This window comes from Mirounga angustirostris, unplaced genomic scaffold, assembly GCF_029215605.1.
Source record: "Mirounga angustirostris isolate CCGP_5_RB_7025 unplaced genomic scaffold, mMirAng1.0.hap1 SCAF_2, whole genome shotgun sequence".
Taxonomy (NCBI): Eukaryota; Metazoa; Chordata; class Mammalia; order Carnivora; family Phocidae; genus Mirounga; species Mirounga angustirostris.
In genome coordinates, this window is record NW_026991710.1 from 1,920,456 (window position 1) to 1,948,140 (window position 27,685).

At 61.9% G+C, this 27,685-nt stretch overlaps 1 protein-coding gene across 3 annotated transcripts in view; it reads left to right on the forward strand.

Annotated features, from left to right (window-relative positions):
* The first annotated feature begins 6,746 nt into the window (after positions 1-6,746).
* Positions 6,747-27,685, forward strand: part of SH3BP2 (SH3 domain binding protein 2) — a 34,682-nt gene continuing 13,743 nt past the window's right edge. The window contains exons 1-2 of one of the 3 annotated variants that reach the window (XM_045881608.3): positions 6,778-6,861; positions 21,522-21,571. Coding sequence is in view for 1 of the 3 variants with exons in the window: in XM_045881607.3 (XP_045737563.2) it covers positions 24,067-24,149 (83 nt within the window). In the remaining 2 variants the exon portion in view is untranslated. Of the gene's footprint in view, positions 6,862-21,521; positions 21,572-23,858; positions 24,150-27,685 lie in introns of those variants that run through there. The other 2 variants (XM_054509037.2, XM_045881607.3) reach the window with 2 other exon arrangements.

A 27,685-nucleotide genomic window follows, 5' to 3' on the forward strand; every position in this document is an offset into this window, starting at 1 on the left:
GTGAGACTCTCCCAGAACCAGTGAGAGGCCCAACTGGGCAGGAAGTTCTGGGAGCCTGGCGGACAACTCTCTCATTCACTCCTGCGGAGGCAGGGCCTGGAGGGCAGCGCTGGGAGCCCTCCAAGGCTCACCCTTATTCCTCCCACGTCTGGGGGAGGAAGGCTTCACGGTCCCACCTCATCCCAGTGTCCAGTGCTGGCAGGGGAAGTGCTGGCTGTCCCCTGACCCTGGGCAGGCTGATAGCTGGGGCCCCCCCGGGGGCTCCAGGAGGCCTTCCCGTCCTGAGGGCCACAGCTTCCCCTCCCCAAGCCCCGTGGACTTCCCCTGCCAGACCCCAGGCCCTTCCTGGAGGTCACATGGGCCGCAGGCTGCAGGAGCTTCAGAATGGGGGGGTTGAAGAGGAGGATGGAGAAGGCTCCCTGTGTACAAACACCCACCTCCTCCACACCACGAAGGCCGGAAGTGGGACCCAGAATAGAATGGGCCCCTTTCAAGTTCCAAATTGGGCTCCGGGGGCTGAGAGCAGAGGTGGTTGGATCTAAAAATAGAAATAGGAGTGTGTGCGTGGGCCCTACGTCCTCTACCCATGGGGTTGGTGTCTTAAAATAGAACTTCCTAGTGGGCCCAGCTTCACACTGTTATTCTATGTGGAAAATTCACCCAAACAAACCCCTCAGAGGGCAGAGACAGTGGCCGGCCTGGGCTTGGGGGAGGCTGCTGGGGGCTGGCTGGCAGGGTGCAGCCCACTCAGGGAGGGGAGGTGGATGGGCAGGGAGGGCTTACAGCCCCACGACTCCCTTTTCCTTCCGCCCTCCGGGTCTCCACACCGACTACGCCCCGCGAGGAGTGCCCTCCCAGGCCAGCAGGGCTGCTCTGTTCGGCTGTCCCCAGAAAGGCTCTCAGGCTGACCGAGAAGGGGGCACACAGGGACCCACACACCCAAGCCAGGCCTGGACCAGGCATGAGGGGCACACGGCAAGCCCAATGCGGGGGCTGCCCTCCAGGTGCTCACGGTGGGTGGCCCACCCAGAAGCCCACAGACGGGGCCACCTACGGAGGGCAGCCTCTGGTCAGGGCCCTGTGCTGGACGATACTGGAGATGCAGACCTGGCTGACAAGACCCTGTCCCCAGGATCCCTGCTTGGTGGGGGTGCTAGCAAGGAAGTCCAGCGAGTTCTGTGCAGTGTGGTAGGTGGAGCTGGGATGTAGGTGGGCATCTGGGCAGGAATGCTAGCAATTGGGAGGCCTCCTGGGGCAGGGAGAGTGAGCTGGTTCTCTCAGGAGGGCTGCGAGAGGGTGAGGAGGCAGTGGGGATACCAGCTGGAGGAGCTCTGGCTTGGAGTCTGGATGAGAGCCCCCCATCTCTAGCCCAGCAGACAGGCCTCCCGTAAGCCTCCGCTGCCTCCCCTCTGGCCCCAGCTCCCACTCTACTGCTCTCCCTCCGCTTCCAGCAAAGGAAAAATCATCCCCACCTCCCACCCAGGGCAAGGCAGCGTGAGGAGCACTGGTGGCCAGGCCTGAGGTTGGGAAACGGCCTGGGGCCAGAAGCGGATAGCTCCTGCCCAGCCTGTCCCCCTTGCCAGGGCACCTACTGTGAGTGGGTCCCTGGAAGAGGTACCTCCAGAGCCCGGCAGCCAGTAGCCCTCCCAGCATCACGCCTCCCTGCGTCACCCCCTCCCAGTGCCACCCCTCCCGGCGCCACCCCCTCTCCCTCACCAGCTAGGCTGCGTGGCCAGGGGCACTGCCCAGGGTGGCTCAAAATGCGCCCCCCCCCCCCCACACAGGTAGTTAGGGGAATGGGGTGGGCACTTGTTCCTCAGTTCCCAACTGGGAGGCAAGCTGCCAGAGGGTACAGGAGTGCAGCCAGTGGCCTTGGCCCAGCCCAGGAGCAAGCCAACCCTTTGTTCCTCCCCACAGCAAGCTGGTGAGGTGATACTTGGTATGACCATAGGGCCCCTCCTGGGGCTGCGCCGGGTGAGGACGCTGATGCTTCCAGGGTCCACTGGATATGGGCGCCCCGATGGGCAGTGCTGCCTACACCTGCCCTTCCTGCTGCCCCTTGATGTCTTTGTTCATCCATCAACCACTTCTTGTGCCAGGAAGGCACCGAGCCCCTGGGGAAGCAGCGGCTGGTCAAGCAAGCATGGTCCTGACCTTGTAAGATGACACTCCAGAGGGGGGCAGCCATAATCAATACAAATATACAGGGGTTTAGGAGAAGGGGGAAGAAAAAAATATACATATACATAAGGGTTCAGAGGAGGACGGGGAGGGAGGGAGCATGAGATGAGGATGGTGCACAGCTTTTTTTTTTTTTTTTTTTTAAGATTTTATTTATTTGCGAGAGAGAGAATGAGAGACAAAGAGCATGAGAGGGAGGAGGGTTAGAGGGAGAAGCAGACCCCCTGCTGAGCAGGGAGCTCGATGTGGGACTCGATTCCGGGACTCCAGGATCATGACCTGAGCCGAAGGCAGTCGCTTAACCAACTGAGCCACCCAGGCGCCCTGTGCACAGCTTTAATAAGAGAAATGAGGAGAGAACTGTCTAAGAAAGTGGAACTAAGACAGAGACCAAGGGAAGTAAGGAGGTGAGCCACACAGAAATCTGGGGGAATCATCGTCTAGGGGGGAACAGCAAGTGCAAGGGCCCTGGGGTGGGAACGTGCCTGGTGTGCTGGAGGCCCAACCCTCCCTCCCGGCGTCCCTCCCCAGCAGCAGGAAGGCTGGTGTGGCCCCTGGGGGTGGGGTGGGCACTGGGAAGAGAGAAGCTCAGAGAGAGAACAGAAGGGTTGTACTGGCAGGGCCCACAGTGAGAACTCAGGCATTTGCTCTGGGAGGTCCCAGAGTGGAAAGGTAACATGGTCTACCTGGCATTGTGACCGAATCCCTCTGGTGTGACATTGGATACCGTGAGGCAAGGGCAGGGACAGGAGACCAGATGAGGGAGGATGGTACGGTGAGCGTCCGAGAGGGGGCAGGGTTCTAGACAGTGTAAGCATAGAGTTAGAGGAGGAGAGGCATGAAGAACAAGGCTGGGGCTGGGGAGGGCAGAGGAAATGAGGGCCTTGCTTTCGGATGTGTTAAACTGAGATGCTTAGAGATACCCAGGCAGAGATGGTGAGTGGGCCAGGGACCATGAGCCTTGGGAGTCCGTGCTAAGCCTGGCGATCAGCACAGAGCCTGGCACCAGGGACATGACTTCGGGCATGGTCAGGGCTCAGGCAGCTGCGAGGCTTTAAGGGAGAGGATGGCCCCTGGGCCAGCAGCCGATCTTACCCCCACCCCATCTTCGTCTTATCGAGGTCCTGCCCACCCCCACCCCCACCCCCACCCGCAGACTACACCTGCCTCTAGATGTGTGCTGGGCCCCGGCAAGGCGCACCAAACCAGCGGCCGGGCTACCCTTGCAATGGGTGCGGCAGAGGGACTAGCCACGCTCCTGTGAGTGTGGCTCAGGTGCCACTCATGTGCCTTTAACATGGTCGTGCTCTGGGGAGGCCTGCCCCACTCGTCTCCCCTGGCCAGCCAGAACTCATCAGCTCATCTCTGCTCACCTGCTGGGCCGGCCGGCACACCCTCCCCAGCCGGCGAGACCCGCTCCTCACCCATGCCTGCCTGCCGGCTCCTGTGGGGCCCCTGGGTGCCTAGCTCCCCTGCCTCCTGCCTCCTGTATTCCCTGGCTGGACAGGCGGCTTGAGCTGCCCCGAGGGCCCAGCCAGGATGCCCCCCCCCCCGCCCCCCGGACTTGGAGTTACACTGGTGAGGAAGGTTGGGAGCAACGTGAGTTTGCGATTCTCTCCAAGCTGGAAGCTGCACACTGTTCCCATTTGGCCGAGACACCCTGCACACAGAGGCAGATCTGCATCTGCAGGTGATATTTCTCTGGGGCACGTGGTCTGTCCAGACCGTCTACAATGACCCTGATGATGGGGCCTCTCTGCCATCCGTCACCCGGGAATGCGGCATCTGAAACCAGCCCCTGTCTGACCTGCCCTGCTGTCATGCTCTGGCTGGAGGCACCCATGTCTGCTTTTCCCCTGCTGTGTTCCTGGTCTATCCCCCTCCCCAGCCACCCACTCCAGGAGGAGGTCACTCACAGTTGACACGATGGTGTCTGCTCCTTCCCGTGAGCTGCAAGAGCGGGGCTTTCCCTGCATCACCGTGGGGTCACCCGGGGCCCAGCAGAGGGCTGGCACTCGGTCTGCTGAACCATCAGAAAACACATCTGTCCAGCCACGAGGTGGTGAAGCCCCTTGTCAGGTGCTCCCACCTGGCTGAGCCAGCGCTGAGCCTCCTCCACAGGGAGCCCTGTTCCAAGAGCGAGGTGACCGGGTGCTAATGGTAGCTGACCCAGCCACTTCCACACTTCTGTGGGCTTGGAGGGGCAGAATTCCAGAATCTTTGGGGTGAAGGGGAGCCCTGAGAGCCAGACTCAGCTGTGGGTGGGTGGAGTCACAGATGGAAGGCCAGGGTGAGGGGTGGAGCTGGGCCAGCAGGGAGAGTATCTATCAACGCTGGGGGCTGAAGGGCTGGGGTGCCAGGCTCCTTGCTTGCTCCTATCCTCCGCAGAACTTTTGCCAACTCTCCAGCAGATGGCCCCACCCTCATTTCACAGATAGAGAAACTGAGGCCCTGTTGGCTAAAGGCTTTCCCATAGACTTACCTGCCTCTGGCCACCCCTTCCCTAACTTTGCCCCTTCCTCTCCAGTGGTTCTGTCTTTGTCCTGGTTTCCTCCTGGTGGACATGGGCCTCTCCCCCATGCCTGGGTTCAGGGCCTGGCCATTTGGTTTTCTGGCCTCTCCCACTGCCCCCACACTCCTGGGTAACTTCTCTGACCCCGGGTGTGTCTCGCCAGTGGGCATGTGAGCTGTTGCAGCCAGGTCTCCCCTTCCTGGGGCCCGGGACCCATTGCCAGGCAGCACTGGGACAGGAGGGCAGTGATGTGCCTAAGCTCTGTCCAGCTGCAACTGGGCACCTCCTTTGCCTGGCTATGTCTCCTTAAGGCCCTCAGGGACCTCAGCCTCAGCATGACTTAAACCAAGCCCCTGGATGCCCCCATCCCTGCCTCGTTCAGAGCAGCCAGTCCAGCCATTTCCCCCTGCTGGACTCCGGCCCCTCATGCCCAGTGCAACACAGAGAGGCAGACCTTAGCCTCCCACTCGGGTGAGGACCAGCCTCTGCTGGGCTGGCCTTCTGCTCTACCTCATGTGGTTTTGGAATATAGGTGACGTTTGGTGGGGTGAGGTCCAGAAAGAATTCTTGAGACGTCTTTGGTGCAAAATGGTGGTTTTATTAAAGCACAGGGACAGGACCCCTGGCAGAAAGAGCTGCTGCCCTGGGGTCTTGAGGAGTGGTGATTATATACTCAGGAGTTGGGGGAAGTAAGGAAAAGGGAGGTTTCAAAAGAATTTTCATATGCTAAGGAGGACCGCCCTATAAAATTCCTACAAGGTACTGGAGGCTTTGCCATTGTCAAGTTGAGGTTGTTTTCCCCTCTAGCGAGGTATTAACATTAAGATAGTTGGGAGATCTCTGAAAGAACACAAATCCCACCCAGGAGCTGGGGGGTGCAGGAAGGTTGCAGGGTGTCAGCTCAGCTTTGTCTTCAGTCCGCCTTCTGTCCCTCATCATTCCCGCCAGCCAGCCTCTTCAGGCCCCAGCCAGATTCTGCCCTTCCGCTGCTCACAGCTTCCTGGGCTCTGGGGCCAGGATCCAGCCCCCACTCCTCATAGGGATGAACCTTGCCTCCTGCCCCTCACGCCCTAAGCAGTGGGGCCCCTTCCCCCGAAGCCTCCACTCACCGACAAGCTTGCAGGCCTTGCTCCCTCTCCCTAGAACACCTTCACTCTCTCTCCACAGCTCACATTGCCTACTTGGCCCTTATGGTTCGGGGTGGGGGTGGGGGGAAACTATATGCTCCCTGAAAGGCCCTTCCCCTATGAGACCTGCCAAGCCTCCTTCTTCCACTAAGCCCCTGTCCCTTAAACAGGGTTATCTGGGTCTAAAACTGGACTGTAAAGCCCCCTCCCTTCCTCAGGCGTGGGGAAGGGCCTTGTTGGTTGGGGGCTTCCCAGGAGGCAAAGTGAAAGTACCTGGTTCCCTGGGCCTCACAGTGTTGCAGCCAGACCCCTGGGCCACGGGAGTCCAGACCTGCTCAGAGGGCTGTGTCTCAGTTTGGAAGCAGCTGAAAGTGTCCTGAGGCTCTTTCCTGACAAGGGCGAGGTTCCAGGGGTTCAGTTCCCAGCAAGCCCTCCTCTGCCAGAAGGGTTCATTCCCTGCCCCTGCCCCGCACCCCCTGATCAGAATCAGACCCACGAGTCAGGGGTGGGGTCAGCACACAGCACCTCCTCCTGCAGGATCAAGATCTCGGGGCTGGGGGGGCAGCGCCACCTCCAGTAGGGCCACAGGTGTCGCGGACGGTCTGGCCCAACGAACAGAAACGCTGCTCATTCGTTCACTCACCTACATTTATTGACCACCTACTGTATGCTGTGCACGGGCGTAGGGGGTATCCACGCCCGAAGCGGCCGCCTGTCTTCTCCTCCTCGGGAGTGGGAGTGGGGAAAGAACGGGGCTCCTCACACCCGGAGGTCCCGAGCCCCGCCCCCGCCCCGCCCCGCCCCGCCCCCGCCCCCGCCCCTCAGCGATCGCGAGCCGCGTTGCCGGCAGATGGGGGCGTGGCCCAGAGCCTGGGGAGGCGGGGCCAGGCTGGAGGGGAGGGGCGGGGCGGGGCCGACGGGGCGGACCCGGGCGGGCCAGGGCAGCCTGGCTGCGGGCCCCGCGGGCGGGAACGCCTGGCGGCGGAGCCGGGAGCCGCCGTCGGGACCGAGGGCTCGCGGGCGGAAAGCAGAGCCTCGCGGGTAAGGCACGGGCGGGGCGCGATCGCGTCCCCCGGACTGGCTGGGGTCCCGGGGGCCAGGGTCCTCGGCACCGCTGCCCGAGGAAGCCGGCGGGTTCCGGGGCGCGCTCGGTGTACCCCGGCGGTCTAGGGGTGGAGGGCGGTTGCGTCGCGTCTGTCCCGCGTCCCTCTCGTCTTTCGGCCCCCACCCTCCACCCCCGCTTCCCCAGGCCCCTGGGGCTCGCGAGGGGCACAGCTCCCCCCTCCCCCCACCTCATGCAACCCACTGGACCGGGCCTCTGAGGGCTCAGAGCGGGAATTTCCCCTCACCTCGTCCTGGTAATCCAAACTTTCCTTCCCTCAGCCCGCTCAACAAAGGTAGGAGGAAAGCTGCCTCTTGGGGCGGATTCACATTGAAGTGTGAAGCCTGATAGCCCCGTGGCCTTGGGGAATCTGCGAGTGAGTGTCAGAGAGGTGGGCAGAGTGGATGGGAGAATTCGGGGTTGGGGACAGCCTCTGGTGTGCTGGCTGGTCCCTCCCAGCAGCCCGGCTCTTTCCTGCTGCTCTGGGCCTTGGCTTCCCCTGGTGAGTGGTACTGACAGTGTGTTTCCTCTGAGAGTGCTGAGGGACAGAGTCCTGCTGCGATGTGTCAGCCTGGAGCCTGCTCTCTCTGCCACCCTTTGTGACCATGAGTGCCTCACAGCCTCTCTGTGCCTTCATTTGTTCATCTGCCAAGGCTGGTGATGTCTGTGCGGTGGCCAGATGGCCATACTAAGTAAAATGTCCCTCCAGCCTGGCCCTGGCCAGGGATGAGGGCTCTCCGTTCGGGTGCCCGCGTGCATGACACACACATGAGCTTGCTTAGGAGGCGTGTAGCCAGTCCCCGGCACAAAGGGGTCTCCGGAGATGTTCCTTGCAGTGATGGCGATGATGATGAAATATGTAGGACTTTTTCTCAATGGTCGGAGGTCCAAGGGGACATGGCAAATCCTGGGGTGGGAGCAGGATTCCCGGTTCATGTCCAGCTCAGCGCTGACGCTGTGTGACCCTGGGTCAGCCCCCTGTCCTCTCTGGGTCAGGCTCTTTAAAAGCAGAGGAGGGGACTGGCTCCATCTCCTGGAATCCCCTGCCACTGTGTCCTTTACCCAGGACACCCACACAGGGGGCCCCTGGGAGCCGGGGCTCCGCTCCTGGTGGGCCAGGGGGCCAGGATGGTGGCTCCGAGGGGTAAAGACTGTCGAACTCCCCTTCCCTACTCTTACTACCCCTGTAACTTGGCTCTGTGTGCCATGCTGGAGCGCACCCTGTGCAGAGGGAGCAGGCAGACGGGTAGGTAGATGGGCCAGGCCAGTCCCTGTCAGCTTTCTGGGAAGAGGGGTGATGACAGGGTCTTGGCCGCTTCAGGGAGTCCCTCAGGCCTGCAGAGTCAGGGAAGAGCCCATCAAGGAGGCTGGCCTGGGAGAGACAGAAGGCGAGTGGGTGGGATACAAACCTGCTTTGGCTTTTCTTGTTCACATGGACAGAGGGAAGCAAGGTGCTTGAGTTAGCCCCTGCCATCCGTCCCTCGGCAGGGCTGCAGGCATGCGTGCAGCCCTGCAGATGGGAGGCCTGAGGGAACAGAGGGACGATGTGGGCCAGCTTGGCCACAGAGGGGCTGGGTCCTGGGTTTGAACCTGGCCACCCCCATTTACCAGCTGTATGATCTTGGCCAGGAGGTCTCGCGCTGCTGAGCCTGGTTTCCTCATCTGAGCCTCTACCTCACGGGGGGCGATAAAGGTGATGAACGTCCAAGGGGCTGGTGGCAGCTGGGCAACCTCTGCTTGGGAGTAGGGGTGGGGCCGGGCATGAAGAGGCCTGGGGCAAAGGGCAGGCTCCTAGTCCCTGCCTGCCCATTTGGGTCTTGAAGCAAAGGCCTGAGTCTATCAGGAGTGGCCAGGGTTGGGGAGCCACCTGGGTCCTCCCGGCTTCTGTCCTTAAAACTCTGTGGTGAGATGCCGAGGCTCGGTGACCTAAGTTAAGTCGCAGGCACAGGCATATGTGGTCCTTAAATAACCCCAGGTAGTGGGGCCTGCGTGGGCAGCCTGGCTGGGAGAGGTGGGCTGCAGGTGGCCTGGGGATGCAGGGTTTGCAGTCAGGAGGAAGGCTGCTCTTTGAGCCGTGGTGATGGCCATGGAGACAGGGCCAGACTGAGCCAAAGGCTGGCAGTGGGGAGGGTGGTAGACCAGTTTGACCAGAGTGGCCTGGTGTGCGCCGGATAAGGTGAGGACATGGATGGGACAATGGGGGCAATGGGCGAAAGGGCAGAGGGGCCTGGGAGGTAGGGGCAGGGGCTCTCAGAATGCCGAAGTCCTCCCCCAGTGTTGGTGGCCTTTCTCCAGAAGGCCTCTGGATCTCTCCAGTGGCCCTGACCGGGCATTCACCGGCTGTGGTTCCCCTATGTCCCAGAGGTGGTGGGGAAAACATTCCAGGCTCTGTGTAGCCTCAGCGGGCAGGCCCAGCTTTGCTGCCCAACCCCCTCTTCAGCACCCCCATGGGCGTGGGCATGGGAGGACAGATAGGAGGATGCCAGAGGGACAGATGGAGCTGCCTCTCAGCCCCAGACCAGGAGACCTGAGCCTCCTTCGTGAATCATCCTTCCTGATCCTCAGGTGATAGAAGCCCCTGGCTCTGGGTCACACTGATGGATTTGGCCTTGGGGGCCAGGCTCCCCTAGCTGCACCTTGAACTAGGAGCAGTACAAGTACAAGGCCAGCCCCAAGGCCAGCCGTGGCTGGCTCTCCTTGGGGAGGGGCCTCCCTGTGCTCAAGGTGACGAAGGTCCCCCCCCACCTCCTTCCATCTCGCCAGGCACCAGAGATTCTGACGTTCCAGCCCTGAGGTCCCCTGAATGGTCAGCCCGTGCTGGAACCTGCTGGCAGGACTCCTGTTTTCTTCACCCCTGGTCCAAAGTCCAGTGGGGACTGACCCTTGGCCCACGTGGGCTGGCCATGCTGGGTTCCAGCACTCTTTGCCAGCTGGTCTCCTGGAATGGTGTGAGCTCGTTTGGTGGCTGGAGGCGGTGTCCTGGGGAGGTCAGTGGGGCCCGAGGAGTCGGCAGGGCACCCTTGTGGTATCCACACCCCTACCCCCTGCAGCCACACTGATTCCGAGAAGTGCCCTGTGTTCCCTTGTGAATCAGATGTTTATTGTGCGCTTGCCGAGCCCAGGGTGGGGATGGCCCGCTGCCAAGCATGCCTGTTCCAGGCCACTGGGTGGGGTGTGGGTGCCTGCCTGCTGGGGCCTGCAGAGGGAGTGATGTCCCCGCCCCAGGGTCGGCCAGCCTGATGCGTGACAGCCCCAGGCGGTGGTGGGTGTGCTGTAATGGTGTGAGCGCCCCCCCTTCCCCCCCCGCTCAGTGCGCAGGGTCTGAGCCACCCGGCAGGCTTTGGGGGGCTTCTCAGGGCTGGCACAGAGCTCTCTCAGGAAGCAGAGGGGAGCCTCCTTCCCCACACAAGAGCGGCCTGTGTCCGCTTCATGTCTGACTGACTCTAGGCTTTAGTTCCCTCCTTGTGGAAGAGGGCGAAACCAGCGCTAACTCGTGGTATCCTTGGGAAAAGTACATGAGATGCTGCCGAGAAGCCCTCATGTGGGGCCCCATCGAGGCCGCACCCCCAGGCCCAGGCGGGGCTTCCCTGCCTGGGGGCCCTGCACAGATCACAGCTCCGTTTTGCGGATGTCCTCCAGCCTTGGCAGAAGCGATGTTGTAATCCAGCAGCCCTGCTCTGTAGCCTTAGAGAGCCATGTGTCCTCATACCCCGAGCTGCCCTTGAGGCCCCACCCGCTGCCCTGAGCTATAGGAAGAGCCGGTCAAGCCCCTAGCCCTCACTGCTGGCTGCCCCCAGCAAAGCGGGCAAAGGTCAGAGGTTGACCTTGGGGCCCAGAATGCCGGGATGGGGCCTTGGCTTGGCCCCACACTCCAGTTGGGGCTCTGGCCAGGGGCTGGGCCTTTGCCACCCTGTACCAACTCTTGCCACTGGAGCAGAGGTGGACCCCCTTCAGAAAGCTGCTGCCCCCAGCCCTCTGCCGGGCACTCTGGGTACCAGGCCCGGGCTCAGCGTGGGCCCCGGGAGTAGACAGGCCCACACGCTGGAGGGCAAGACTCACCCGCAGACAGACGCCCCGGGTAGCAGCTCAGCCCTTGGCCCACTCTCCACCTCTCCTCCCCCAGTCCATTCCCTGGTCACCACATTTACCTCTCTGCCTCCCCCTGCGCAGCTGGGAACTCTCGAAGGACAGGGCCCACATAGACCTGGCCCAGGGGAGGGTGAGGATGCATGTGGGCTCTCCCAGTGGGAAGTCCCACTGAGGAGCGTCGCAGAAACTCCCGAAGGCCCGAAGGGCTGCAGGCAGGTGGCACCGGGGCTGGGCCCTCTTTGAAGTTGGCTTGTTACGACCTGCCCACGTTCAGCTGTCCGCTCCGTCGTCCCGGAAGCCTTGGCTGCCCAGCTGGGCGGCGTGGCCGACCAGATAATCATGGCTGTCGTGCCTCAGCCTTGCTGAGAGGTTCCACTGCAGCCCCACAGCCCAGCTGGCCGCCCTGCCCCAGCCCCGGGCTCCAGATGCTCTCCGTGGCCCCCGCATGGTACAGACGGAGACTCGGGGGTGTCCTTGGGCCCCACCGTAAGTGTGGCGGTTCCTTCCTAGAGACCTATGTTAGGGCCAAGACCGGGGTCAGCCTGGGCTCCCCTGAGCTGCAGGCCACTGTGGGCACCTGGTCTTTGGGTCACAGGGAATCAGTCCCCAAGGTGGGGCCCGCCAGGGTTGGATGTGCTGTCAGCAGGAGGGCGGTGAGGAAGGACCCAGAAGCCCTGAGCACACAGGTGTGAGGAGGACAGCCTTGTGTCAGAGCGAGAGGGACGTGTGCCCGGAAACTCAGCGCCTACCTTGTCTTCGGAAGAACGTCTCTCCCTGATCCGGCTGCTTCCTCTCCTGTTTGGGGCCAGAAAGGGAGGAGCAGTTTGTGCTGACTCCCTGGGTCCCCTGATGGCGGGGCAGCCCCAGTGCTGGGAGCCAGGCCCCGGTGGGCAGGTCAGTGGTCAACTGGGCAGGCAGAGGATGGAGGGGCTGTGTGTCCTGCCCCTCAGCCCAGGATGGCAAGTGGCTTCCTGCTGCCCTCACGGTCGAGCCTAAACCCTCCAGGAATGCACGGTGGCCGCCTGGTGCTGAGCAGGTTGCATGGTAGGGACCTGGCTGGGAGGGGGCCTCAGGGCCCCCGCAGGTGGTATCAGGCCACCAAGGCCTCCTGCTGACCCACCCAGCTCTTGTCAGAGCTGACGGTGCTCGGTGCTGGAGGCTCAGGCTACAGCTTCTGCCACCCTGCTCCCGACCCTGTCCCAGGACCTCGTCTGTGTTGGGGGTCCACACAGCCCTCCTCCCCTCTGCCTCCTGTCTTCTCTCAAATCCTGAAATCCCACTCAGGAAGGAAGGGGGGCCTTACCGCGACACTCTGCTGCCTGGCGTGGGCCAGGGCTGGGGCCCCCGGTGCCGGCTCCTTGCCACAGCAAACTACTTGAGGGTGGACCATGGGGGCAGGAGACTCTGGAATAACCTCCCCCCGCCCCGCACAGTTTGGTTCCAGACCGTGGGCTGGGACTACCAGAGGAGGGTCATGCCTGGTCTTTCTGGCAGGGGTCTGTCTCTGATTTGGTGGTGGGGTACAGGGAGAGTCCCAGGCTGGGAGCAGGCCCCGGGTGCTGCCCACCTGGGCCTCAGCTCCAGTGGTCCACACGGAGCGAGGAGTGGAGCCCCTCTCTGAGGACTGACCCGTTCTGGGGTCCTGGGCGCCTGGCTTCGGAAGGTTTGCCACCTGGGGTGGGAACTCTCTGAAACCAGTCTTCCCATTTTCCTGAGACTGTGACCGGAGGGTACAATGCTGTGGTCAGTAGTAGCCGTGCCCACTGAGGGGCAGAAAGTTGCTGGGGAAGGAAGAGGGTTGAGAAAGAGACACCCCTCCTGAGTGGATCTGGGAGGCCCTGTGCCAAGCTTCCCGACAGCCAGGGACCACGGGGGCACTGTTCCAGGGCTGGGTCTTGGGAAGCCCAAGCCAGTGGCCTCCGTGTTAAGTCATGCACCCCTCAGGGACCTGCACAGAGGCCTGCTGGTCCTGGCCCTGCTAGTGAGCAGCACCCAGGAATGGCACGGGAGGTGCCGTGGGGGGCATCCATGGTGGGACCTCTGTGAGATGGGAGCAGGAAGGGGACAGAAGGGGCCAGACCAAGGGTCCTGCACGGTGTGCGGGTGTGGAAGCTCTAACGGAGAGGCCTGGAGAAGGCAGAGGGCATGCAGAGGTCAGGCCCCGGGGCGTGGGAGGGTCTTGTGCAGGGGTTCATTTCTATTTTCAAAGCTCATTCGGGTCTGGAGACCCTCCCACAGACCCGTTCCCCTGCAGCCATGGCAGTGGGGAAGTGTGGGTGGAAGGGGGGTTAGCCCTGCAGGAGGGCTGGGGGCATGGTGGGGACAGGGGTCCGCTGACCCGGGTGGAGTCGGTGACCCCCTGCTGAGGGAGCCCTGGGGCTGCGGGAGAGGCCGAGCTGGTAAGCCTGGGATGGCCCTGGGCCCTGGCGGCACTGACTGCACCCCATCCCCACCCCAGTCTTCTTGGCTGGCTTTTCTGGCCCACAGTGGTGTGACCCCATGGCTGTCTCCTCAGGGAAGGGGAGGGTGTTCCTGTAGCACCCCCCCAGCTGGATCCCCTTCCCCCTCAGTGCAGGCTGCCCCAGCGTCGTGGCAGGTTTTCCGCCAGGAGGAGGCCTTGTGGGCCGGCGCGCAAGAGCTTGGTTCCTGGCTCTGCCGACCAGCAGAAGCCTCCGCCCCCGCGGGCCTCAGACTGAGCGCTAGAGGAGCGTCTGCTCTGTCCTTGAGGGCCCAGAGGGGCAGGACGAGGCAGGCACTTGGCCCGGGGGGTCTGTGAAGCTTTCCAAGGCTCTTGGGAGGGGGCTAGGGTGTAGAGAAGGCGTGCAGACGGGAGCGCTCTGGCCATGGGCCCCTACGGGTCTGGGGGCCTGACTGAGCCTTCCACGCCTCAGGAAGGGAAGGGCCTGGCCCAGGATCCCTAGGCAGCAGTGGGGCGAGCTCCCACGAGAGGCCCTCTTTTCCAGCGCTGCTGGCTCTGAGAACCTCCTGCCTGACTGTGAGGCATCAGGGAGTGTCTTGGGGTGATCTGAGCTGGGGTGGAAGACCAGGCAGGAGTTTGTCAGGTGGAGGTGGTGAGAGGAGGTCGGGAAGGGGTGTATGAGGTGTGCAGTATGGCTGAGCACCAGCTGGGTAAGGACCTTGAACTTGAGCCTGGCTGTAGTCACCTTTGAGAATCACCCCTCTGCTGTGGCTGGGACCCCGGCTCAGGGCTGGGGGTGGGGGGGTGGGGGGGAACGGGAGGGTGGGCCTGAGTGCAGGATCTCACGGGACCGCTGGCCTTGGAAAGGGGACAGTGCGGAGGACAGCAGCATGGCTGGTTGGAGACCACCCTGACAGAGGACCTAGATTGCATTGGGAGGGGCAGGGGAGGCAGGGGACTGGGCCCCTTTCCCTGCCAACCTGGGCCCCCCGCCAGACCTTTTCCTCCCTGGGCCCCTGAACAATGGGGCAGTGTGAGGGCGCCTGGGAGCAGTCTGGTCCCCCGTGGGCCTGCACTGAGGGGCGCGGACAGGAGCCAGCAGCTGTGAGTCATCTTGTCCAGCCCCCAGGCCCAGGGTTCCCAAGGCAGTGGAGGAACGCGCTGCTCTCAGTTCCTCTACCAGGGGCTGGCCTGATCCTCCTTCCCTCTTTTGCCCCTCTGTCTTGCTTCTTCCTGTGTCCTCTCTCCAGCTCCCTCCCTTCTGGGCCTGTCCCTGCCTGCTTTCTCTGTCCAGAGGCCCAGGCCTGGGAGTGGCTGCGGGGGGCCGGGGGGGAACCCCCCTCGGCTTTGACCACTGCAACCCGGGGAAGGGGGGCTGGGCTGTCACCACGGTGCCCCCCCTCTCCCGGCCTGTGGGTGACCCCAGGAGGTAGCCAGTGAGAAGGCGAGACCCGGCCCATCTGTGATACCCCCCAAAGCCAACCTACAATTTACTGAGTAAAATGTGACCAAAACCGAAAGACAATGCAGTAAGATAAAAAACTCAGAGTCGAAACTAATCAATAGTGTCAAAGACAAAAAAGGTTTGAAAACAGCTTAAAAACTTTAGCAGTTAGTGATAAAAGGGTAACAACAAGTGGATTAAACAGAAGAAAGACCTCCCTCTAAAAGGCTGAAATGAGCAGGGGGAGGGAAGGGACTTGTCTGTGGACCCCCGGTGCTGGGCTCTGGCCTGGGGCAGGGGGAGCGGGAGGCCAGACCCCCATTGGACAGATGGTGAACTGGAGCTCCTGGGGAGGGAGGGCTCCAGGGACCCGCCATGGTCAGACTCCGGCTAGAGGATCCAGACTGGGGGCTGCACCTCCTGCCCCCCAGGCCCTGGTGTCCTTTGCCCTGACCCAGGAACCCTGACCTGCTGAAGGGTGAAGCGCCGAGGAGTGCCATGGTTTCCTGTGTGGCAGGGAAGATACTGAGGTGATGGCTAGTGGGACCGATGGCTGCTGACCGCTGTAGGGGTCCCAGCTGTGTCCCTGGTGGCCTAGCCCGAGATGCCTTGGCAAGTGGCTGCCGGTGTGGAGGGCTGGTGAAGGTGTCCATACGGTGTGCCCATCATGGCTGACCTCTGGCTCCAGCGAGATGTAGAGGGGCTGGATCTCTCTGGCCACTTCCTTTACCCCCATCCCACCCTAGCATAAGCTTCATGGCCTCGGTATTCCCACTGTGTTCCCTTGTCACCTTGCCCTGATCCTGAGATCTGGGCTGAGGGGGGCCCTCTACGATCAGAGGCCCTGAGACCCAGCGCTGGGCCAAGTACCTGTGTTAGAGTTCCTGTGAGCCGGCTTCTTTGGTCCTCAGGGTGCCATTAGCGACGACCCATTTGGGGAACGAGGAAGTGAGGCTTAAGGTGTGAAGTGACTTGTACCATGTCCCAGTGCAAATAAGTGAAGCTGGGACTGGAGCCTAGCCTGAATGGGACCCTGGCCTGGGAGCTCTCCCCAGGGGCACGTCTGAGACCTCATCCACACTCAGCTGGGCAGGTGGCCCTGACAAGCAGTTCTGGAATGAGCCTGCTTTTGTTCCTCTTGTCTGAAGGTGCATGCCTCCTCCTACCCCAACCCCAGGCCCTTTGCACAAGTTGCTTTCTATCCATGACGCCCTCCATGTGATTTCCTTGCTTGACTCCTTCGTGTGGAAGATTGCTCCCGGGACGCTGGTTGATGTGTCACCATGTCGGGGTGGAATGGTTGTCACAAGAATGTGAGTCAGAAGTGGCTGCCTCCCCAGCAGAGTGGGAGCCCCAGATGGAGGGTGAGGCCAGCTTGGATCCTGGGGTGAAGGGTGCGGTGTTTGCCAGCAGGTGGTGCCCTGACTGCCTCCCTCTGCCCCAATACCAGGAGAACTTGAGGGTTGGGGTAATGCTATGTGCAGGAGAGACTGGGCCCCCATGACTCCTGCCCAGCCCAGCCCAGTGGTGGACAACGGTGATCCTCTGGCCCTTCCTGCTCTCAGTTTTCTTAGCTATCCAGTGGAGTTTGGCCATGGCCCCCCCCTTTCTGACAGAGATAGTATTCCCGGAATACCTAACTGCCTTCGTCTGAACCTCTGCTGGAGTGTGGACCTGTCTGTCCACACAGCCCTAGCACAGAGCGCCTGGCCTCAGCCCTGCTTGCACTGCTGAACCCACCAGCTCTTGGGACAGCCCACGTTCCCCATGGAGACTCTGAGGCCTCTGGCTCTGCTTCTTGCCAGACCTCGTCCCGGGTGAGCTCCAGACACGCTCCCGCTGCGGGAACTGGCAGCGGTGAGCAGGGCTTAGGGTGGGAGCTTGTGGCCGAATGTCTCCTGACTGGGCTCCCCCTGGGCCTTGGATGTGAGTTTAAAGCAAGCAAACTCAGAGCCCACAAGGACAGGCTGGTGCGCACCTGCACCCTGCATGGTCTGCCCCACCCTGGGTCCTGCAGCCTTCTGCCCAGAGGCCCGGCCGCCCAGAGCCCCCGGCTCTCTTCCAGCTGCCCTCTGGGCTGGTTGTTTTTTGCCCAGGTGGGAACCACGGTCCTTCCTGAGACAGGCTCGGGGCCGCTTCTCTTCCTCCTATGACCCCGTGGAGCTAGCCTGGGCAGGAAATGCCAGGCTGGGTGGGTGGGTCCCATGGGCAGTGCCGGCTGGGTGGCCATGCTGAAGCCGGCTTAGCCTCCACTTCCTCACTGGGGAGAGCAGGGGAGTGTTTACCCTTGAGTGGCTGGGGACCGAGTGGGCTGTGGACCTGACACCCTGGTGCTGGGTGGACATTCCAGGCCCCTGGCCTGGCCTATTGGCTTGGCCTTCTGTAGCAAGAGGGGACTACAGGAAGGAAAGCATCCTAGCCTCATGACCCCCCTGCCTTGGCCTCAGCAAGTGGGGCGTCTGTCCCCATGGGATGTGCGTGTGCGAGAGGCATCCCCAGGAGGCTCTGTTCCTAAGGAGGCTGGCCTGGGGCTGGTGGCGGGAACCAGGCCCTCTTTTGGGGGTGGGACCAGGCCCTGTGTGGCCAGGGAGGCTGGCCTAGCACCCAGCACCAGAACCGTCTTCTGGAGCCTTCTGCTGCCCCGCAGGGTGGGTGCTCAGCAGATCTCCTGGCAGCCACATTTCCCTGACCCCCGGGAGGGCAGCAACAGTGTTGGGCAGCCTGATCTGCCCCGGGTGTGGCCCAGCAGGTTCTTGGGGTGTGAGGCGCATGGTCCGGCCTCCCATCTGCCCCGTCAGGGATGGTCACACAGGCTGGAAGAGGTCCCGTGGGGAGGGGTCCAGGCCCTGCTTGGTGGGCGCCAAAGCCCCCGTACTGGGCACCTGTCATATAGCCAGAGGCCCCCAGGGATGGAGAAGTCAGGGTACTCGGACACGATGAATGGTTTAATTCAGCAACTGAGCCTCCGGAACTGGATGCCGTGGAGACTGGGGGCATCCAGCGGATCGGGCTGGGGATGCCGCGGTTCCTGCGCGGAGGCCCCGGCGCCTGCTTGGTGCTGGGCACTGTGCAGGAGACGGACACAGGCAGTGGCTGTCCTTGCGAACTGTTGGTGAGGGACACGCTCCAGTGCTCCGGTGGGAAGAGGAAGGCCAGGGCAGGGTCCCCTGCGGGCTGGGCGGGCGTGCTGGCGTAGCCGCAGGCCTGTGTGTGCCGAGAGGCACCCTCGGTGGCATTCCCAGCACTCCGGAGTGTGGCTGGGAATGGGGCGGGTGGTGGGTGAGGAGACTGGAGAGCTCAAGGGTCCAGACCCAGCGCAGTGGGGTGGGAAGGTGTTGCCCAGCTCTGAGCAGGACGGTTGGAGAGAACGCCCCCCTTTCCAGCCTGACCGTGCACGGAGTAGCAGAACGCCAGTGGCCAGGTGCCCCTGCAGTGTCCCTGCCCACCAGCCGTGCCTGATGGTCCCCGGGACAACTGCACACCATAGCCGTCAGCCCCACTGCTCAGAGTCCCCAAGGACACCTGTAAGTCTCCGCTGTTCAGCCTTCTCCTGGGGGGCCCCTGGGGCGGGCAGGACTGAGGGCCTGTCTTGGGGGTAGCCGCCCTGGGCCAAGGCTGGCGGGAGGGGCGGGCGGCCTCCACGGGCGGCAGGCCAGGAACTCGGGGGGCGGGGGGCCCGGGTCCACACATCAGCGCTCTGGAGAATTTTTTGAGTGCAAACTTGTCTGTGTTGTGATGAACTGAAGTGTGAATCCTGAACCGCCTCTGCTGGCTCGTGGTTTGAGGCTGGAGCGTGGCTCCGGCCAGAGGCGATGCCGGCTGGCGCTTCCCCCAGACCCGGCCTGCCCCTCAGCACCGCCTACCCTGCAGGCTGCTCAGCCTGGGAATGTGGGCTGGAGGCAGACACCTGGCCCAGGAGAGGAAGCCTCCGGGTGTGTGGGCTTTGTGAGTCTTCTGTGGGGACACGGCTTGGGGGCCAAGTGTCCCAGAGTAGAAACCCCACCCCCCTCCCCAGCTTGGCCCAGAAGCCCAGGCCCCATGTGGGCAGCCGGGCCTGGGGGCCTCTTTCTGCCCTTCTCTTAATTTCCTTTGCCCTTGGACACCAGGGGCTGGGCTGCTTCCTGCCTCTACCCTGGGTAGCCCTGAGAAACCCCTGGGGGCTTTCTAGATCCCAGCACACCGCTGTCTTTCTAGGGACACTGGCAGGCCCCGGTGCGTTGACTTGTTCTGTGTTTTGCAAGTAGCAGGCTTGAACACCAGCTCCTTGCCGGCCGGCCGCTCATCTCCCCGAGGAGCGGTCCTGGGCGCGGACGGGCCTTGGCTGCAGCCACCCGGGACATCAGCTCTCGTCGAGGGTCAGATTGGCTCTAAGTCACGGTTCTTCACGCCGGCTCTGAGGGACGGTCTAGGCATGTGCTAGTTAGACCATGTCAGGGGGATGGCCCTGTGTGTAGACATGACTCTGAACCCGTCAGTCCATCCATCCGTTTGTTGGGCCCCGCCATGGGCCAGGCACCAACCTGCTCTGGGGATTCGGTGGGACTCGGGCCGATGCGGAGTGCTGGGGATATCGCTGTGAGTGCATAAAGTTATGCCATCGTCGTGGAGATTTCAGAGAAGGGTGTGAGGTTCTAGATGCTTCTGTTTTCAAAGGATGAGGGAGCGTTTGTTGGAGAGGATTTAGTCTGCGAGTGGAAGAGATTGCATGTACTGGGAATGGGGCATGAAAGGCCAAAGGCCCAGGGCAGGAAGCAGGGGCCAGACCCCATATACTTGGCCAGAGAACTGGCCTGACCTCTGCTTCACAGTGGACATGTACCAACGAAGGGCTGGGCAGGGGTTCGAGCAGGAGGCTGAGGCAGGAGGTGGGCCCAGCAAGTGGGGTGGGTGTGAGCTGGAGGTGGCATCCAGTCCCGTGCTTGGGAGGGGTGGGGGGTGGGGGGCCAGGCCTGCAGGAGGCTGGGCACAGCCAAGGAGGCCAGCTTGGATTTGCTTCGTCCAGCTGGATGCCCACGGTGGGGGGGTGTGCTGTCCACAGAACTGGCCTCTCCCTGCAGGACACACCCAGGACTTCAAATGAAGTTGGTCCAGGGAAAGGACTTTGCGGGGGCGGGGGGGTCCCCATGTGTAATAATTTCCCAAGGCTGCCCTAATGAAGTCCCCAACCCTGGGGACTTCAAACGACAGACATTTACTCTCAGAGTTCTGGAGGCCGAAAGTCCCAAATCCAGGTGTCAGCAGGACCACGCTCTCTCCCGAGGCTCTGGAGGAGGGCCCTTTCTTCCTTGCCTTTTCCAGCTTCTGGTGGCTGCAGAAATCCACGGCGTCTGTGGTTTATGTCCACCTCACCTCAGTCTGCGCCCCTGTCTTCATATGATCTTCTCTATCTGCTCTTCTTATAAGGACACTTGCCATTGGATTTAGGGCCCATCTGGCTAATCCAGGATGAGATCCTTAACGACATATGCAAAAGTCCCTTTTCCAAATAAGGTCACATTCATAGTTCCTGGGGGCTAAGACTTAGACGTATCTCTTTGGGGACCCCCATGTAGCCCATGACACTGGGTGACCCCGGGCAGGGCTCTACCCTCTACACCACCCACACCCTCCGCCCAGTAGCATCCTGGCTGCCTTGCTCTGGAAGGCAGCTTCCAGGCCCAAGTATGGAGAGAAGAGTGAGGCCAGAGAGAGGAGGGGGTTTGTGGCTGGGGGCCTTAGGGCTGGCTCTGGGCAGACCCAGGCACTGCAGGAGGGGCTGATATGAAGCATCTTATTTTTTTTTTTAAAGATTTAATTAATTTATTTATTTGAGAGAGAGAGAGAGCAGGAGAGTGGGGAGGGTCTGAGGGAGAAGCAGACCCCCTGCTGAGCAGGGAGCCCGATGCGGGACTCGATCCCGGGACTCCAGGATCATGACCTGAGCCGAAGGCAGTCGCTCAACCGACTGAGCCACCCAGGCGTCCTGAAGCATCTTATTTTGAGAGCTTGAGGTTTTTCCCAATATGGGCACCAGCCACCCTTCCCTGGGCCCAGGGCCTACTCCGAGCCCAGGAGGCCCTCCTTGGCACCTTCAGTGCCTGAGCTGCCCTGCAGGTTGAAGACAGGCAGGCAGGCACCGGGTTGGGCACGGGAGCCCAGGGTGCCCACGGGAGAGCCGGGGCTGGAGTTCCCAGGGACGTGGTCCCATTCCTCACACCTCCGTTCTCTGGCCAGCTCGGATTTGCTCCGCTGGCTGGTGCTATGGCAGTGTCCTCGTGAGCAGTGCTGGTGAAGCTAAGACCAGCTTCACAGCTGTGAACACAGAGCTGAGGCCGACTCTGCGCCCAGCTACGGAGGTGGCATTGTGCTGGGCATTGAGCTTGCTCCTGAGCAGACTGAGGACCCTGGGAACCCGGAGTGAAAGCTCTCCCTCTCTCTTTTTTTTTTTTTTTTTTTAAAGATTTTATTTATTTATTTGACAGAGAGAGACACAGCGAGAGAGGGAACACAAGTAGGGGGAGTGGGAGAGGGAGAAGCAGGCTTCCCGCGGAGCAGGGAGCCCGATGCGGGGCTCGATCCCAGGACCCTGGGATCATGACCTGAGCCGAAGGCAGACACTTAACCAACTGAGCCACCCAGGCGCCCTTCCCTCTCTCTTTTTTTTTCAGGCTGACCCTTGGCCCTGCCTGGCCCTGCTGGCTGGCTCCCACCCACCGTGGTAAGTGCCCTACAACTGGCGAGGCAGAAGGGTCCCCATGCCTGGCACTTTGAGGGGCCAGCCCTTAGGGTGGGGGGAGGACCTGCAACTTGGGGAGGGTGGGGTAGAAGACCAGAGCCGCCCGATGCGGGGACCCCAGCCCTGCCCCAGCCTCACGCGTGTTGCTGCTCGGATGCTGGTGTGGGATCATTTCTGTGGCTGTTTCTACACACTGTAAAAGGTCATGGAGCTGCCATTATTGGAGGGTGCTCTGTTTTCAGGAATATGGATGGCAGTGTGGATTAGCTGCAAGGGTTAAGTGCTGCCTCAGGAGGTAGGAGGGCACATGGAGAAACTGAGGCCCAGGGAAGGGGAGCCTGCAGAGGTCATGGAGTAGCCTGGGACTCCTGACCTCAGCCTCCCATAGGGAAACTAAGGCTGGAGAAGGGGCCAATGTGGGTCTGACCCCCATGGGGACACCCTGGCTGCTGCCTTGACCTCAGGCCTCCCCGTCCATCCCTCCTTCTGTCCAGTGAGGGGCGGTACATCCCAGGGAGAGCTGGCAGGTTCCCGGTTCTTGTCCCTGTGGTTCTCACCCCCACGCCTGGCCCCCAGCCTCCCTGGGCCTCAGCCACCTTGTTGCCCCTGGATTCTTGCCCACCCTGGGATGTTGCCCTGAGCCCCTGTCCTGTCTTCGACTTCCTCACTCCAGCCCCCCCCAGCAAACTTCGCCTCCTCTGTCAGACCCGGCCCCCTCCTCTGGAGGCCTCCCCTGATCTAGTGCTTGCTGGGCCTGCCACGTTCTCTCCACCCCAGAGCCCTTTGAGGCCGAGGCCCCCACCGCAGCCCAGAACTGCCCCCCTGGCTTGTCCCGGCTGGATCATGGCCCAGGGGCTCCTCACCTGCTACTTTATCTCAACCCTCAGCACCCATTGCACAGATGAAGAAACTGAGGCTCAGAGGGGCTAAGTAGGTTGGGGCCACACAGCTGGCACAGGATGGAGGTAGGCTGAGTGTCCAGTGTGTCTTGCTCTGGGGTCCTCTATCCACCCTGGGCAGGCTGCAAAGGGGAAGCAGGGGAAGAAGCCCGCCTCTAAGCCACTGTTGTGGCCCGGTCTCTGCCAAAAGCCCAGTCTGCCCTCAGCCACAAGGGGGCACTGAGGCTGGCTCAGGGGAGGCCGTGGCGGGGGGGCGTGCCCAGCCTGGGGGGAGCTCACACACAAAGCCTCAGCTCCCCACCCTCCAACACACAGCAGGAGGTCTGTGACCCCAGACAGGCCCCCAGGTGGCATGAGGGCCTTGGCAGAGGTCTGGGGCTGTGGACAAAGTGGGAGACGGAGGCCCCCCCCAGCCTGGGAGCTGCCCTCCTCCAGTGCCCCAACGACAAGTATGTGGGATGGTTAGGTGCCAGTGTGGTCAATTGTTGGGGGCATGCCCCAGGAAACTTGCTGGACAAGACAGTTAGCAACTCCCAGGGACCCCGTGGTCTGTGGCCTCTCTAACCCACAAACCTGCTGTGGGGGTCATCCCAGAGTGCTCCTTTCTTTGGCCTCCTGTCCTCTCTGGGACCCAAGCTCAGGAGAGGAGAGGCAGGGGGTGTGGAGGCTCAGCACTAAACAGTCCAGGCTTGCATCCTTGCTCCCCAAATTCTTGGCTGTGGGTCTGGACAGGGGAGGAAGCCCACCTTGGTGGGGCAGCGTAGGCCTGGGAGGGGCCCGAGTGGGACCTGGGGCAGGGCTTGGCTTTGGCAGCACCAACAGAGAGGTGATCGCTAGAGGTGTGTGAGCCCAGCCCTGCACAGAGGCTGTGCCTGGCAAGGGAGTGGGAGAACAGCCATGCTGTTCACACGCACCGCCCGGGCTGTGCCTGGCAGGGCAAGGGATATGCCCAGGCCCAGGCCGGGAACCTGGTTCCTTGGTGCGTTGGTGTCAAAAGGCCGAGAGGTGGAGGTAGTGAGCTCCCTGCATGGGGTGTAAGCACCGGCTTCTTGGTCGGGGAGGGGGTCTCTGGGGCCAAGGGGACAGAGTCTGACACCCAGGGCTGTGAAGGGGCTTCTGTGGTTTGCTGGAGAGAAGCTGAGTCTGCCGAGGAGGCAATGGAAGTATGTGTGGCGGGGGATGAGCAGGGAGCTTCCTCCCAGGGGACGAAGCTGGCCCTGCCTTGGGGCCTGGAGAGCTGTGGTCTCTGACCACAGTATGGGCTGGGAGGAGGGGTCGGCTAAAACTCCGCAGGCCTAACGGCGCTGACGAAGGGTGCAGCCCTGGGTCTCAAGCTGGGCCTCAGGACATTGGAGGGTAGAAGGCAGGAAGTGCTGGCTAGCCGGGGCTGCCCAAGGACTGGCAACAGGAAGTGTCGGGTGGGGAGGAAGCCCTGGTGGCCCCAGGCCCCAGATGGAGCAGGCGGCTGTCAGCAGGAGGGAGTTGTGGGCCTGAGCAGCGCTCAGACATGCCGGGGCATCAGGCCTCCCCTGCCTGGGGGAGGGAGGCTGTGGATCTGCCCTGTGGCCCCTGAGTCACATGGCCTCCCAGGGCCTCAGGACACCTGCCCCTAGCCCGTCCACAGACAGGAGCAGAGCCATGTGCCGGGTCACTGCCTTCAGGTCAGTGGGGCTGCCCAGGGACTCGGGGCTTGGGAGGTGGTGCTGGCCCCGTGTTTGCAGGATTGCCTGGGGAGGCTGAGCTCTGGACTCCAGAGTTGACAGGCTGTGAGGAGAGTCCCGAGAGCCGGGAGGCACAGTGGGGGCCGCACTGCCCCCTATCATGTGCTGCTCAGCCTGCAGCTGGCAGGGAGGTGGGGGCCTGGGTTGGGGTGCGCCTTCCCACCATATATGCTGCCGGGTGGCCTTGCCGTTTGGGTCCTGTGTGCGCACACATTGAGTGAGTGTGTGTGCCCGGGGGGAGCGTGCTTGGGGGTCTGGCGCGGAGCTGAGGGGCCAGGTGGGGGGGGCTCTCCTCGGGAAGCCCAGGTCGTGCCCCTCCCTCCGGCCTCTGTAGGAGATTTTGGTTTTGATTCTCTTATGCAGAAAGATTCTGGGAAGAGGAAGCTGGGGGGAGGGTTACTGAAAAGGTGGAGAACAGATGGGCTGTGTATGCCCACCGCCACCTAGTGCCTTCCGGGAGCCAGGCCGGGGAGTGGCTGCCCCTGGCGTCCCATTCCCCCCCCCCCCCCCCGCCGGCTGTGTAACTGGGCAAGCTTCTCAGCCTCTCAGACCCTCGATGTCTTCATCAGTGGCGTGGCAATGCTGCTGACTCACACGTCAGGGGGTGTTGGGGTGATGACATGGGGTGATCCCTGAGAAGCACAGAGCCTGGCCCATGGTGAGTGCCCAGTGCCCTTCTCCCAGCCTCACTGTTCTGGTCTGTAAAATGGGAGTAAAGCACCGGGCCTGTGGGACCTAAGGAGCTGGCAGGTGCAACTTGGCTCTGGGCCCCTGCAGGGCTGGAGGGTGGTGATGATGATTCGGACCTATGCTCGGGCTGCCAGCCCAGGGTCTGGGGGCACCCACAGAGGGTCTTGTTAGCCTCTGGAGGTGTGTGTGTGCATCTACTTACAAGGGAGTGAATGAGTATGTACCAGTGTGAGTCCATAAATATGTGTAAGAGTATATAGTGTGCTTGAGAGTGAGAATGAGTGTATGTCTAAGAATGAGTGTGTGAGTGAATGCATGTGTCTGCGTGTGGGTGTGCGTGTGAATGAGTGCGTTCAGGGACCCCCGGCCCCACTGGGTCTTGCAGTTCCGGGACCGGTCTGGTCACCACTGACAGGAACCCCTGACTGGTCACGTGAGGCGCCGGCTACCTCACCGCAGCCAGGGCTGTGACTGCAGGTGTGAAAGAGGAGAGCCACGGCAGCTCGGCCTCCAGGGCCCCTGCTCGGCTCTCGTGCACGCGCATGCACACACACTGATGCGCTCACTGTAATCTGCACAGAGCCATGCTGTTCACACGCACCGCCCGTCTGAGCACACTGCCCGAGACCCCGCCTGGGGGTGTGGAGCCTCGGCTCCCACGCGGGCAGGTGCGGGGGATGACCACACACCTCTGGGGCTCACAGCCGCACGGGCGGGTGGGACCCACTGAGCCTGCGCCCCGTGGAACTTGGCGAGGCCTGTCTCTGCGGGCCAGGGCGGTGTTCACCCGTCGGCTCTGCCCCCATCCCTGCATCTCAGGCCTCCGGTCACCCGGACTAATCCCAACTTTAAGAGAAGGTCAGGGGCGAGCGCAGGAGCAGAGACCAGAGAGCGTGCCTGAGGTGCCCGCCTTCCCTAGCGCACGTCGTGCACATGAAGATCACACGCCTCCTGGAAGGGCTCATGGAGCCCCGCAGCCGCCACCGTGCCGGCCATCTGAACGCCGACCTTTGTGTCTTCGGAACCCTGCCCCAGACAGCTCCTCTGAGCTGCAGGGAACGGAGCCGCTCCCAGCGCGGCAAGCTGGCGCTGCCCCTGCGGCCAGCTCCCTGGGTGGCCTCGGGACCCTCCTCTGGAGGGGTAGATGCCCTGAGCGGTGTTGGGTCACTGTGAAGACGGGACTCTGCGCCCACCTGAAATGAGAGGAAGCAGAGGCTCAGTGGAGGACAAGCCTGGGGGTGTTTGAACCCAGGCCTCCAGCACTCTTCCTGACAGCTCCCCTCCAGGGGGGCTCAGCAGGCACCCCCCCCGAGCAGCACAGGAAGGGGCCCCCACTGCTGTGTCTGCCTCTGCAGAAGAAGGGACTGAAGCTTCCTGCTGATGAGCCCACGGGATGAGTGAGTGGAGTTTTACCATCAGGGTGCTGGGCGATAACAGGAGCGTAGAGGGAGGTGGCCACGGAGGCCAGGCTGGGCGGGAGTGTGGGTGTTTCTTAGGGACTCTCCTCAATTTTCCCAGTGGAGCTGGAGTCTTTGAGCTGGACTGAAAGTCCCCAAAAGCTGTGTGGTCACCTCAGTCACAATGGCCCGTCATCACCTCTACCCTCAGCCACCATTTCCTTCCCTTTTCTGTTCCAGCCTGGCCTGGCACTCAGCTCTTGGTCAGGTGCCAACCCAGCTCACCCACTGGTGCAGGGCAGAGCCGGGTGGGGCGGGAGGCTTTGGGGGCAACAGGATGGGTTTCCCCTCAGATGGTCTGTCCTCTGGAGAGGAGCTGGAAATGTTGGCATCTGTCCCTGAAGTGAGGACATTCATAGGGGAGGTGAAGGTGAGCACAACCTAACTCCGTCACCACCCACCCTCCCCACCCAAGGTCAGGCTGGCCGCCTAAGAGCCCTCATCCTGCCCACGGAGAGACTGTGGTCAGGCAAGAGCGAGGCTCTCACAGGCCTCCACCGGCCTGGCCACTGAGCTGAGCCAGAGGGGGTCTATAAATTGCCCTAACTCCTCCCCTCCGGTTTCCCCCAGGTGCGGAGCGAGAAGTGGTGGGTTCCATCCATCCTCACAGCAGCTGCCCCTGCCCCAACACACACGCCAGGGCTCCTTACAGATTGGCGAGGATGCAGTATGCCAGGGTGGGGGCTATATTTTGGCATTCTGTGCCTTCCAGGCAACTGCGTCCCTACCACCCATTAGGGTCAACATTCTGTGCCTCCTTTGGGGCTCCCTGGGTGCTGGGCCTGAGCTGGTGAGAATGGGGGACAGTGACAAGCTAGTGTGGTCAGTGTTACATGGAGGGAAGGCTGTGTAAGCCCCGAGGAGGGACATAGGACCCCCTATAGGTCAGGGAAGACCACCTGAAAGAGGGGACACTTGAGCTCTCATTTCATTTTTGGATTGTTCACTATTAGTATGTAGAAGTATGACTGGTTTTAGTCTGTTGATCTTTTATCCTGCTAGCTCGTTTATTAGTTCCAGTCACTTTTTAAGTGGGTTCCCTGGTATTTTTTGTATATGTAACCATCTAAGTTGTGAATAGTTTTACTTCTTCATTTCCAATCTGGATACCTTTTATTTCTTCTTCTTGCCTAATTGTACTGACTAGCAGGTCTGGTACAGGTTGAAGAGAAGCAGAAAGAGCAAACATCTTTCCCTTGTCCCTGCTCTTAGGGGAGAGCTTTTAGTCTTTTACCAGCGAGGGTGATGTTGGCTGTGGGTTTTTCATAAACACCGCTTACCGTGTTGAGGAAGTTTTCTCCTGTTCCTAGTTTGTTGAGTGCTGTTCCT